General features: G+C 37.7%; 1 protein-coding gene across 3 annotated transcripts in view; it reads left to right on the plus strand.

Annotated features, from left to right (window-relative positions):
• Window positions 1-5,570: 5,570 nt before the first annotated feature.
• OSBPL9 (oxysterol binding protein like 9) overlaps window positions 5,571-13,766 on the plus strand; it is a 112,451-nt gene continuing 104,255 nt past the window's right edge. For 2 of the 3 annotated variants that reach the window (XM_006919184.3, XM_006919185.3), the window contains exon 1: window positions 5,571-5,714. In XM_006919184.3, the coding sequence (XP_006919246.1) occupies window positions 5,604-5,714 (111 nt within the window). In that variant the 5' untranslated portion in view covers window positions 5,571-5,603. The remainder of the gene's footprint in view (window positions 5,715-13,766) is intronic. The other variant, XM_025051941.1, reaches the window with a different exon arrangement.

The raw sequence follows: 13,766 nt of genomic DNA on the forward strand, positions 1-13,766 counted from the left end.
CTTAAGAAAGCAGGCATATTATGATTATAAATAGCATAAGCCTGTCAAATTCAGAGCTGCCATAATTATCTGCTGGTATTTTTTATTCCTTCACAGAATAGCATTTTTTTCATTATAATCACAATGTCTGTTACTTATAGAAAATTTGGAAGACACAAAAGAAGTATAATGAAAAAAATAAAATCAACCACAACCCTACAAACTGACTACAGATGTTTTTCTGTATATCCTTATAAACTTCTGGAAAGATATGAACATTTTTTATAAAATTAAAATCATACTATATACAATGTTAAACTGTCTTATACATACATATATATATAATCATGTGACATCATAATTTTTTCATTTATCCAAACAAGTTTTTTTATCCAAACAATTTTTAATGGCTATAAATCAGCCATTAAATTTTTTTTTAAATGGCTGCATTTAACCTTTTCCATATTGTTGGACATTTAGGTTGTTTCCAGGGTTTTACTAGTCCAAACAACAACCTGGCACATAAATCTGATTACTTCCTTAACAATTGATTTCTAGAAGTTCTTGACACTATTTTGCTGCAGCAACTGGAGAATATACATGCTGGTCATGTGAAGAGATAACATAGGTAACTGTTGTCCACAAATAATTTATAAAATCCAAATAATTTACAAAACTCAACTTAGTCTCCTGCTTGAGCCCTTGGGAAAGTTTGGGAATCACAGAAGAGTCTCCTTTTGTCACTGTTGCCATTTACCAACTTCCTTCACTGAGGTTGTGGCACCTCTCCCACAATTTGCCTTTCAACTCCAACTCCTGCCATCAAATGGGTAACTTCAACTTGCATATAAATGAAGTATCTAGCATGGTGGCCTCACAATTCTTTGACTTCTAGTTCTCCTGTGATCTATACCTCTCCATACACTTCAGCTCTCCACTCCTTTGGCTATACTCTCAACCTTCTATCACCTGAACTTTTCTACCTCTGAAATTCAAAACTCTCTCCAGTTTCTGATTGTAACCTCCATTAGCTCCTGTAAGCCAACCCAAGTAAATACAAAATATAAATAAAAATTTTATTTCCAGCAAACCAGCTTCTCCTCATCTTTTTACCCAGATTGCCTGTGCTACTTCCACTCTTCCATACTGTCCATATCAGACTAAGTTTGAGCATGTGCTAAGTTTGAGGATGCACACGTGACCGAGTCCTCAAAGAACCTACTGTCAAGGGACATCCAGACTCTCTGAACCAGTAACGTAATAAGGTGTCCCAGACTTTGGTAAAAGTTTGTTCAGAGTACAGGTGAGCACAAGAGAATGACGGGTCCATTTTATCTGATGGAAAAAGGATGCTTTTGAAATGTATAAAGTCTGGGATAGCTGGAATGTGGGTCTCCACTGGGGACATTGTAAGGGGAGAGCAAAAGATGAGGGCATTCTTCTTCTCTCTCCTTAGAACACTTATGGAACCTAGAGCTCTAAAATATTTTCTCTCCCTTTCCCAGCTCCCTTCTGCTTCAAAATCGTAGCCACATTCTCCTAAACTTGAAGTTTCACTTTCTTGTTCTTCAGCTAGGGTTTGAAAGGGTGGGAAAGAACTGGGATTTGTTTGCGGACAAAATAGGCTATGTCTCATTTTGCTTTTCCCATACTTAAGCTTAATCTTCTGTTTCCTCTGTACCCAGCAAAAGACAGTCAAATTTTTGTAGGTTTCTGTCTTTTCTCTAAGAAGGCAATATGTTGTAAATGTTATTTTATTTGATGCCCAACAATTGCCAATTAAGAAACATGACAACAATAACAGCAATAAGAAAAAGCAGTTGGTGGGAAGTTTAGAAAGAGAAGATAGGAAACCAACAACAACAGAATGCATTTTGAAGCAATTTGCACCTACAATCTTGGCTGTGGAAAAGTTGGAAATCATTTTTTTCTAGGAAAAAAGTCACATTTCTAAACAGCTGTGTAAAGGAAGGAAACTTCAATTCATATCGAAAAACACAAGCTCTTTTTGTTCTTCCTTTTAAAAAAAACTTGATTACTAAACAATCATTCACTTATACAAGTTGTTGGATTGTCTCAGTCTCCCCTTATTCCCTCCTCATTCAATTCCATTGTTTAGTGAGTTTTAAAATCTTAACTCTAAAATGTTAATAAACATACAGTACAGTATCATTCCCACTGTTCATCCCTGCAGTCATTATCCAAGTTTGTACTCTATTTGCTTAGTTTTAAAAAGTCTCTTAGTTTGTTTTCTTGCCTTTAGTCTTGCCCCTCTCTGATTTGTTCTCAATTTTGCTGCCAGAATGATCTTCTAAAAATCAACTTTTTAGTGTAACATTTATTGATATTCTAAGTGGCAGAATGAATTAGTCCCAGTTCCTGTCCTCGATGAGCTTACGCTGTTTAATGGTTAACATCGTCTCTACCTTCTGATTCTGAGTCTAATCCTCATTTTCTGCTCTGCTTCAGCTGCTGCCTCATTCCACGAGAGACCTGTTACCAAGGAATGTGAAAATAAGAGCAGATACGTCTTTGACATGTTTAATTTTAGCCGATGATCTAAAGCATGTAGTTTGACACTGGGTGTAGAATGTAGACAAAGTGCTTCGCAATTGGACATGCTCTTAGGAGTCAAAAACTGCCCTTGCTCCTGGTTCTCCCTGATGACCTGTGTTTTGACATTTGAAGCTAAGTAGAATCTGCCTAATGCCTGGTGATCCTAATGAAAGTTAAAACTGATTTAGATAGTGATGATATTGCCTGCGTCATGTCGAAGACATTTATTTACATGTGGACAATGTAAATATAACTTGCAGCTGGGATGGAATGAATCTGGAGAAAAAGACCTAGATTCTAATTCTGTTTCAGCTGTTTACTGGCTGTATGATCCTGGGAAAGCCACTCAATAACTCTATGTCCCACTGTCCTCACCTGTAAAATAGATGTAGTAATATGAATCATGAAGGATTGTTCTGGGGATTAAAAGAGAAAATGTAGATGATGGTGCTTAGCATAGTCCTTGGAACTTAGTAGGTCAGTTTCAATGGAATACATAATAATTCAGATCAAACAATAATTATCATGTGCCAGGCACTGGGCTAGTTTCTAGGGCTACAAAAATGAGTAAAATTGGGTTCTTGCTCTTAAGAAGGTAATAGAGGAGTAGTAATTAACATTATGTAAATCTTTTAACTCAGGCTGGATCATGATGTTTTAAGATCCCAAAACTTTGTTTATACCAAAAGACATCAGCAACATGAGGCTTTCTGCTGAATTATAAGGTTTCTGGAACATCAAGTTTCTATGAGAAAGAAGTGTGTAGTGTATTTCGGGGAGGCCACGTACCACATGAAAAGACAGATGTGCTTATATGGACTCGGATATTCACCAATTTGGTACTAGGGCTAATAAATGGGAAAATATTCTGTTTTAATGGATTGAAAGAATTAAAATTCTTAAAAATGTCTACACTGGCCACAGCCACCTATAGAGTCAATGGAATCCCTGTCAAGATTCCAATAGAATTTTTTACAGAAAAAGAAAAAAATATTTCTAAAACTTATTTGGAACCACAAAGCAATCCTGAGAAAGAAGAACAAAGGTGGAGGCATCAAACTTCCTGATTCCAACCTATTTTACAAAGGTATAGTAATTAAAACAGTATGGTGTTGGCATACAAACAAACACATAGACCAACAGAACAGAATTGAGAGCCCAGAAATAAAGCCATGCATATACAGTCAACTAATATTTGACAAGGGAGCCAAGAATACTCACTGGAGAAAACAGTCTCTTCAATAAATGGTACTGGGAAAATTGGATATTCACATGGAAAACGATGAAACCCGACCCCTATCTTACACCACTGACGAAAATTAACTCAAAATGGATTAAAGACTTAAATGTAAAACCTGAAACCATAAAACTCCTGGAAGAAAACATAAGGAGAAGCTTCTTCAAATTGGTCTTGGCAATGATTCTATTTTATTTTATTTTGATATGACACCTAAAGCACAAGCAACAAAAGCAAAAATAAACATGTGGGACTACATTGAACTAAAAGGTGTTCAAAGGGTAAAAACTTTCAGTTACAAGTTCTGGGGATATAATATACAGCACGGTGACTAGAGTTAACAATACTATATTGTATATTTGAAAGTTGCTAAGAGAGGAGATCTTAAAAGTTCTCAGCACAAGAAAAAAATTGTGAGGTGAGGTGATGGATGTTAACCGAGTACGGTACTCATTTCACAAACTATACAATGTTGTATGTGAATTATATCTCAATAACTGGGGGAAAAAGCTATCAAACGGATCAAGCATGAAAATTTAATCTTACTTTAGATCTTTACCTAAATTGATTAGCTAGTAAGTAGCTTCTCTGTTTAGCTCCCTCGGTGATATTCTTTTTCCTAGGCTACTCTTATCAGCAAAGAGAAGAGATTTACAACACAGTACCTGAATAGACAGAATAATTTTAAAGTCCAAAATGAAATGAAATGAAATGAAAACCTCTCCCCTGAGATTGATAGCTGATGCCCCACTTCTGTTTCCATTTTAGCTCTGTCACTTGATATTTGCATGAGGCTCCTATCTTTCACACCACGATTTAAATGCCATGTCTCCAGGGACCCTGCCCTGACACCCACCCCCACCCCCATAAAGTAGCCACCCATTGGTTTCCTATTATATCAACTTACTTAAATTCTCTGCAAAGTATTTATCAGTATTATTTTTCTTGTTTACTTTTTTAGTATTTACTTTCCACCACCTAATTTAAGCTCTTAAAGAGCAAGGAACCTGTCTGGCTTCTTCACTGTTGCATTAACAGAACCTCTAATGGTGCTCAGATAGAGAAGGACAATACTTCCACATTCTTTCTAGACTCTTAAGTCTTCTCTGACCTTGTCTCCTACTACTTTCTCCTTGGCTCACTGTTCCACTCACCCTGAACTCCTTGCAGTTCCTTCAAAATGCCAGACTCATGATTTTTGCATTTGTTATTCTTTCGCCTTGGAAGGCTCTTCCCCCAGGCTCCTTTCTTCACTTCCTTTAGGTCTTTGTTCAAAAGTTACCTTCTTATTCAGGCCTTCCCTATTTTGAAATTTAAAATTGCAGCCCCTACTGTCTGCCTCTTTCCTTGCCTAATTTTTCTCTATAGTACTTACCAATTTTTAATATACTATATAATTTACTATTTATTACCTGTTCCCCCCTAACTCTCATGAAGTCTCTGCTGAGTGCTCAAAGCTTAAAACAGTATCTAGCATAAAATAGCAAATAATTATAAAATGAATGGATTTGTGTAATTAGTGCATAAATGATTAACAGATGTAAAATCTTTTGAAAGTGTTATGTACTATCACTAGTAAAATGATTTCTCTTAAATAATCTTAATTGCACTACTCATGCTTGTATTTCTCATTCCTGGCACGGAGATCTACATATAAGAGTGGCCCAAAGAAAACGTGATTGTGGACGGTAGCTGGGAGCGTACGTTGGCGAGTCCACGTGAAGGAGCAATCACCGGCCCCGCCCCCGCCCGCGGCGGCCCCGCCCCTGCATGCTGAATACCTTATAGGCGAGTGACGTCAGGCCGTTTGTTGTCATTGGCGGCTCCCAAGATGGCGTCCATCATGGAGGGGCCGCTGAGCAAATGGACTAACGTGATGAAGGGCTGGCAGTACCGTTGGTTCGTACTGGACTACAATGCAGGGCTGCTTTCCTACTACACGGTGAGTCCTCGAGAGAAGAAGTTTCGAACTTCTCGCGGATCGCAGTCCCCTGGGTGGCGGAAACCGGGCTTTTTGGTTGAGGTTGCTAGGCTGGGGGTGCCGCCGTACGAGAGGGTTCCCTCGGAAAGGAGGGTTTTTAGGTCTGGGATAGCCAATGAGGGTCAAGGGGATGCTGGTGGAGCCAATAAGTCAGCACTGGCTATCTGATTTATGGGTTAGGGGCGAGCCGCGTTCCTTTTTTAGTGTGGGTTAAACCGTGGTGGGGTCCAGCGAGGTTGTAGTTGAACGGTGAGGGTGGTCGAAGTCAGGCATTACAGGGTCCTTTGGCGCGGGCCGTGCGGTCTTCCCTCGTTGTCATGGACTTGACACTGTTCCACCCAGACTCTGTCCCCCCCCCCCCAGGCCCTGTAGACGGCCGCGCCCCTTTGCTTCCTTCCAGGTATGGAAGAGTGCTGCTTGGCCAAGTCCATAGGTGACCGGCCCCTGGGTAGCACGAAGGGGTCCGAAATCCCTCCTGTTTGCCTAAGTTGACTGTTTCGTTAAAGGAACGCAGTGCTCTATTCAGCGAGAGGCGAGCGTAACTGACACGTTAACTTTTGAGAGGCGAGGTTTTTCTACACAAGAGTCCCTTGTTAGAGAGGAAAGAATGGATAGTACGGAGTCTCCTGAAAGTTATATTTTGGGAAGGGCTGAGTTCACTGCTTGATTTTCGTTAAACACGAATCAGTGGCCATGGGCAAATCCATCTATTGCTATGAATCTTATGTTCTGACTACCTCGCCCCATCCTCGTCACATCAGAAATGGAAGGTGGGTAATATTAAGAGAAATTACTTCCAAAGGTTCTTTCTCTGAATGGTGTAACTGATAGCTAATAAGGGAGGAAACCACCTAAAGGACAAGAAAAAAAATGAATTTCCTGAAGGCTTTAGAAAATAATAGAAGACAAAGGACAAAAATATGGTTATGGAAGAAGGGTTGATATTGAGAGAAATGGAGACAACTGTATTTATTCGTTCATTTAAAAAATATAGCGCTCCCACTATATGTTAGCTATTATTGCTCTAGTCTAGATGCGTGTGGGTAGGTGTGCATGCTCTTGTGCCATGTGAGCAAGAATCAACAGAATACAAGACACCGACCACTCCTCTGGAGCTTGTATTCTAGTGGTTCCCTTAGTTAATTTTACTGACAGTGACTCTGCAAGGTAGGTAGGTATTATCTCTAATTTATTTCCCCATTTTATAGTTTTGGAGTCTGAGCCTCCAGGCTGTTACGTAATTTGCTCAAGATCCCAGAGGTAGCAGTAAGTGGCATAATCAGGATTCCAAATGTTTTCTGCTAAACTTCACTTTCACTACAAGAAGAACAAAAGTGCAAGCTGTGAATTACTAAAGGCAAGCCTGCAGGAGAAGTAACTATAACTTTCAGCCATCCTTCAACTATTAACTTCCTTTCTCTACATAATTTGAAAAAAAGCCATGGAAGAACGGCAACTGAACATTATATCCCGAAAACTCTGAAATTATGAAATCTCATGGCTCATAAATGAAGAGTAATATTGAGTTTCAGTAGATGTGATAATCAGAAAATCCCATGGAACCTTTCAAGGTAATTTCAGTGAGTGGTACTATGAAGTTAAGTTACTCTACAAATCCCAAATTTGTGTGGGTCTACATCTAGGGCCATACTGGGCTAGAGGCCCCAAACTGGGGTTCTTGAAAGCTCAGACAGAATTTTCTTTTTTCCTGTTTGTCTTTCTTCGGTGAAGGCTTTTTCTGCCTTGTTGCCCTTTTATTTTCTGAATACCTTTATGAATTTCTTCTTATCTTACTGGCTAAATACAGGTTTTTCATAGATTTACCCTCACCCCACCCCAAAACTTAGCTTCCCTTCTGAGACTAGATTCTTAACACATCATCCTTGCCAGCAGAAGGCGGTATCATATTTCTCACTAATGGCTATTTAGAAGGCTTTTTTTTTTTTTCAAGTTCTTCAGTGTTAAAGTATTTGCTTGCAGAGAAATATTCTAAAATAAAATGATCTTGTGAAAATAAAATAATGCCCAATTCCAGATTAGAGGAGGTCCAGTAAAAATGGGGAAAAGATAGGTATTCACTTAAAGAGAAAGTAGGAGACGCATTGATGTTTGCAGTGAATTCTGTACACTTGGACATTGTTTCAGTGCATTAGGATTCTGAAGGATTTGAAGATACGTCTTAATGATTTGCATGTGGCTGATAACTTGGAGCTATATCTTCCAGGAAGAGTATCTGAATTAGTTGCACAGCCTTTTAAGCACAGCAGTAAATAGCAAGTCACTCTGTTCTTTGTTTCAAAAATCACTTGGCTCTGGTCTGCCTCTGTGGTTGTTGTCTGTTCTAGGGTGACAGTGAAAACAGTTAACTAGATTGGCCTTGCTTTAGGGTTGGCCTGTACTGAAAATTGATATTGGAATAATGTCAGTTGGGTTAGTATCACTGAAATAGTTTTGAACTGAATAGATTCACCCCAAGCTTACCTCAGCCTGGATCTTCTCTGGGTCTAGGCCCAGATCCAAACCCAAACCTGTCCTCTAGGAATGAATGGTCCTTTTACTTTATATTTCTTTTGTCTTCATAATCTGTCCATCTTAAGTTTTTAGAAAGTGCTTAATATATTATTATTTTGCCCAATACAGGAACAGAGAAACTGATTACCTCCTTTAGGAAAGTAGTCAGCTCTAGCTCAGTCTCTTCATTATTAGAAACAATATAACGTAATTTAGTCAGCAATCATTTATTTGGGGCCGACTTCGTAATAGGCATTGTACTGATATGTTGCAAGTATGAAGGAGAGAGAGTCCCTTCCGTCTAGGAACTCACAATCTAGCAGAGCAGATACCTAAACATAATTTCAAAACAATATAAATGCTACAATAGAAATAAGAGTAGACTGCTGTGGGAACATTGCTTGAAAAAAGCCAAAGAGACATTTGAGCCTACACTTAAGGGTAAAGGTAGAAGAGAAGAAGAGCATTCCAGGCAGTGGGTAATATGCACAAATTGGGAAACTTGAGAACATTGAGAGGTATTAAAAAGATATTAAGAATTTCTGAGCAGCTCTAGTGAAAAGGTGTGTTTGGGAGATAACAGGGATTGAGTCCAAAAGATAGTTGGAACCATAGATCAGGCCTGGAGATAAAGATCTGTTAGATTACAGCAGAGATTTTGTTAGTTGAAATTTTTATTAGATGAGATGCCCAGGGAGGGTTACAGATATAATTTTGGGAACATTGTGTGAACAGCCAACCATTTATGTGACTCATGATCACAAAGGAAGATGAGAAAAGAAGGAAAAGTGAGGAAAGTATAGATGTGTGAGGAGTTGGAAAGTGGAGGGGTCCTGCCTTTTGTAAATTTATCATATGTTTATTGAGTACCTACTGTGTGTCAGACACTATGCTAGGAAGAGGGTTTAAAATGGTAAGATGGAAATTGACCATGCTCTCATGATTCCTAGAGTCTGTTGGGGTGAGGAGTACAGCAAGTAAGAGCTGTGATAGGGGAAGTATAGGATGTGTGGATGGGTTACCTGACTCAGTCTTGGAAGGTCAGGAAAGATTTCCTAGAAGCAGGTTTGTTATGACCTTAATGATAAGTAGGGGTTAGCCATGTGAACAGAGAGAGAAGTTTAAACTGCTTGAGATAGAGGTAACGTTTTTGGAAGAGATGAGTCAGAAGCTTGTCAGTCCTGGAGCTTGGGCTGTGAGATAGGCAGTGGTTAGATGAAGTGGAGAGATAAGCAGGGGACAGTTAATGAAAGGCTTTCTTGGTAAAACATGCTAAGGAATTTGAACTTTACCCCCAGGACAGTCATTTAAGTGTTGTAAACACTTTTTGTTATAGAAGAAACTTTTGTTATAGAAAATTTCAAACTTACATAAAAGAGTATACTAAAATGAATTGCCGTCATCAAGCTTGTACAACTATCAACATATGGCCAATCTTGTTTTATTAGTATTCCCATCAGCTCCTTCCTTCCCCAATGGATTATTTTAAAACAGATTCCAGATACCATATCATTTCATTTGTGAATATTTCAGTATGCATTGCTAAAAGTTAAGGTCTCTTTTAAAAAAAATCTCAATACCATTACCACAACTAATAATTATAATTAATATTGTCAAATATCCAATGCTCAACTTCTCTGATTATCTCAAACATCTCTCCCTCACCAGTTGGTTTACTTGAGTCAGGATTCCAAACAAGATCCACACATAAAATTGAGTCTTTTAAAATCTATAGGTCCTCTTTTTCTCTTTTTTTTTAAATTTTGTCATTTATTTTGAAGAAACCAGATCCTTTGTTCTGTAGAATTTTCTACATTCTGAATTTTGCTGGTAAGATCTTTGTGGTATGTTTAAACATGTTCTTTTGTCCTCTGTATTTCCCGTAAACTGACAAGAGCTAGAATCTGAATCGAATCCAGTTTTTCTTCTTTTGGGCAAAAATACTTCACAGTATTTCCAGTGGCACATGATGTCTGGTTGTCTCTATGATATTAAAATTACTTAATAGGTTCAGGTGAATTTCTATTCTATCATTATAGAGAAATAATCAGGAAACAGGATATAGTGATTGGATGTAAGTGAAAAGGGAGGAAGAGTCTGATGAAATCTAGGTTTTTGGTTTTACCTGGATGAAAGCTGATAGGGAAGATAGGAAGAACAGGTTAGGGGAGAAAGGTGGCTGCTTTGGGTCATGTTGAAATTGATGTAAAGGTGTCATGTATTCTAGAACTTAGGAAAAAATCTGAGTTACAGATAAATGCTAGCTTTACACATACAGATAGTAAAGTGAGAATAATAGCTTTGGATGGGACACTAAGAAACAGCATTGGAGTAGTTATCTATTGCTTTGTAACAAATTACCTCAAAACTTAGCAATTTAGAACAACAAACATTTATTCTCAGTTTCAGTGGCTCAGAACTTTGGGAGTGACAGTGAGATAGTTCTGCCTCAGGATCTCATGAAGTTGCAGTCAAGACGTTGGCTAGGGTCGCAGTCATCTGAAAGACTTTTTTGACTGGAGCTGGAGGATCTGCTTCCAAGATGACTCTCACAGCTCTTGGTGGAAAGCTTCATTTTATTGCTGGATGTTGGTAGGTGGCCTTAGTTCCTCACCAGCAAGCCTCTCCATTGGACTACATGAGTGTCACCATGGCAGGGCATTCTCTTTACCCAGAAGGAATGATCCAAGTCAGAGCAAGGAGGAAGCCACAGTGCCTTTTATGACCTAGTTTGTGAATATCATTTCTGCCTTATTCTTTTCATTAGAAATGAATCATTAAATTCAGCTCAGACTCATGGGGATGGGAATTTTAGGCATGGGGAGGAGAGTTAGGCTCTACTTTTTGAAAGGAGTATCAGAATTTGTGGACAGATTTTAAACCACCACAATCACATTTAAGGGATTGTCAGAGAAAAAAGCCTGCATGGGAGAGTGAAAAGGGAGAGCCAGAGATATTAGGGGGAAAAACAAAACAAAACAAAACCCAGAAGAATGTGGCCGTCAAGTGTGAGTAGTGAGTACTGTGAAGAGGATTGATGGAATAGATGAAATCTTAAAAATATCCATTGGATTGGTCAATTCAGACATCATTGATGCCATTAAAGCAGTTTCTATGGAGCAGTAGGTGTGGAAGGCAGATTGGTATAGTTTAAAGAGTAAATAGGAGTTAAATGAGTGTAGATTATTCAGAATGTCTGATTGAAAGAGGCAGAGAGTGATATGGAATTGAGGGGAAGGGCTTCTAAGATAGGAGTGTACTTAAATATTGTTGGGATGGGAAGCAAAGGCCATTTTTAAAAATGAAGGTAGAGCCAGGATTTAAGGAGTGCAGTGAAGATTTACATCAGTGGCCTTGGGATCTGGTAAAAGGAATAACTAGGGACACGTTAAAGGTTAATCATGTTGTATGAGGAACTGGTTGAGATTATAAAATGTGATTTGTTTAGTCCTTGGGTATAAATGTTTAACTCTTTTTCTTGATTTGTATTGTTCATGTACCATTTTGGAAGAAAACTTAGAAACAGTGAATTAGTTACCAGGACTACTCAAGGTATTGTAAAATTAATCATTAGAGAAGTCATGTGTTCTTTGCAATTACATCCTGACTGGAAGAGACTCATAATGACTTTGCATTTCAGAACCACTAGTAGTCAAAACACATTTAAGTGTTATTTGGCAGTCCTTAGCAATGTCTAGAAGATAACTAAAATCTGCCATCCAATTCTTGGATTTTAGGTTTTTGCAAGTATTTCTCTTGCAAAGATGTAAAAGAGGTTGTCGCAGATTCTCCTAGAAAGCTATCAGCACCACTCCCATCAAACAATTAAAAGTGAAATGTATACTTTTCTAAATAAACTATTCATGAATATATCAAGTGTGATTTTTATTAAGCTTACATGCTACATATTAGTAGTCCAAATTAATAAAGTAGCTTTAGAATTGTAAAAAGAAAAAAAAGAAAAATTGTATCTAATAACTTCCCTGAAAATAAAACAAAGAAACCTCCTAAAATGGTAAGTAGTAGCAGTGAAAAGAAGTATATGGAAATTTTATATCTTTTGTTTTCTTTGAATACTCTAGTTAACCTTGATTTTTCCCTCTTCTGATATTCTTGAGCTTTGCTCATATAAATCTTGTGGGCATTTAATCATTTTACATCTGTTCTAACTTACGGTATCTCTAGTACTTTCTTTATCTGTACAGCAAGCTTGTGACATCTTTGATGGCACTACTGAACATTTTAATCTTCAAGCCCTACAATGTGGCACATTGTTCTTATAGTGAATGTGATATCCAAGGTTCTTCAAGTGAAGCTTAGAGATGAGATACAGAGGGCTGTTTTGGAATGGTTGCTTACACAGCCTTGTAAGTTTTGCAGAATATACCAATAGTAAATATATACATGTCCACGATTTATGTAAAACCTGGTTGAGCTTTTATTAACAGTGGTTTTTTAATCATCAGGAGCCTGTCAAACTGTGTGGGATATTTCGCTTAGTATGTTCTATCAGTTAAGCAGTCAGTTCTTGCTTCTGTTGCAAGCAGTATTGTTGATGGTAATAATTTGGAAGGACAGAAAGTAGAGTTGATCTTAAAAATGCTACTCCTACATGTGGCAATTGTCACAGGATTAGATTTTCAAATAGTTACATAATTTCAGTGAAAGCCAGACAGTGCACAAGTGATTTAGATTAAGGATTGAATGCCTTTTATTGCTTATATAGAAAAACACGCAAATGGCCAGCCTAATAGATTTCTTTCTTATTTACTTTATTGTAAAGGATTATATTCTAGACTAGCTTGAACTTCCTAAAAAAAGGGGAATATACTTTTTGCAGAAGTTAAGTTTACATGGAATTGTATAAATGGAATCATATTCAAAGAAAGTGTTTTGAGGTATTAATAATTAATTTCTTCCCATTCACACAGTAATGTTAAGATTATTATGGAAATTGATTTTCTGTTTCCTGGAGTTTTGTTCACATTAAAACTTCATGCTAAGGTTGTCCACTTATTTCATTTCCTGTATTTTACTGTTGTGGTACAGATGAATAAATAAAACATCAGGTGAATATTTGCTTTATTACTCTGACAGCTATCTCTACAGTCTCTCAACCCTCCTCTTTCCTCTGTCACACATAGAAGATGTCATGCTTTCCAAAGATAATAGGGTCCATTTGGTAGGAACACTCAACTCCTTGTACCCGCCACCTATTTGTATACCCACTCTCCTGCCTTGCCTTGCCTGTATCTTTTCCTGTCATAGCAGAAGAGTCAGTTTTTGCATGTTCTGGATTCTGTTTGTTCACAGATTTTTCAGAGACCTCAGATTTTCTCCTCTATCTGCCTTCGCCCCTCCCTCTTATGTATCTTCAACTTCTTTTTATGTACAGACTTTTGTTGTTTATTTTAAGAATATTAATAACTAAACATCTTAGTTGTAACAACTTTGTATGAAAATTATTAATATATTTTTGGTTTGCCCATTGCTTTTGTTCTT

The sequence above is a fragment of the Pteropus alecto genome, unplaced genomic scaffold (assembly GCF_000325575.1).
Source record: "Pteropus alecto unplaced genomic scaffold, ASM32557v1 scaffold25, whole genome shotgun sequence".
Classification (NCBI taxonomy): domain Eukaryota; kingdom Metazoa; phylum Chordata; class Mammalia; order Chiroptera; family Pteropodidae; genus Pteropus; species Pteropus alecto.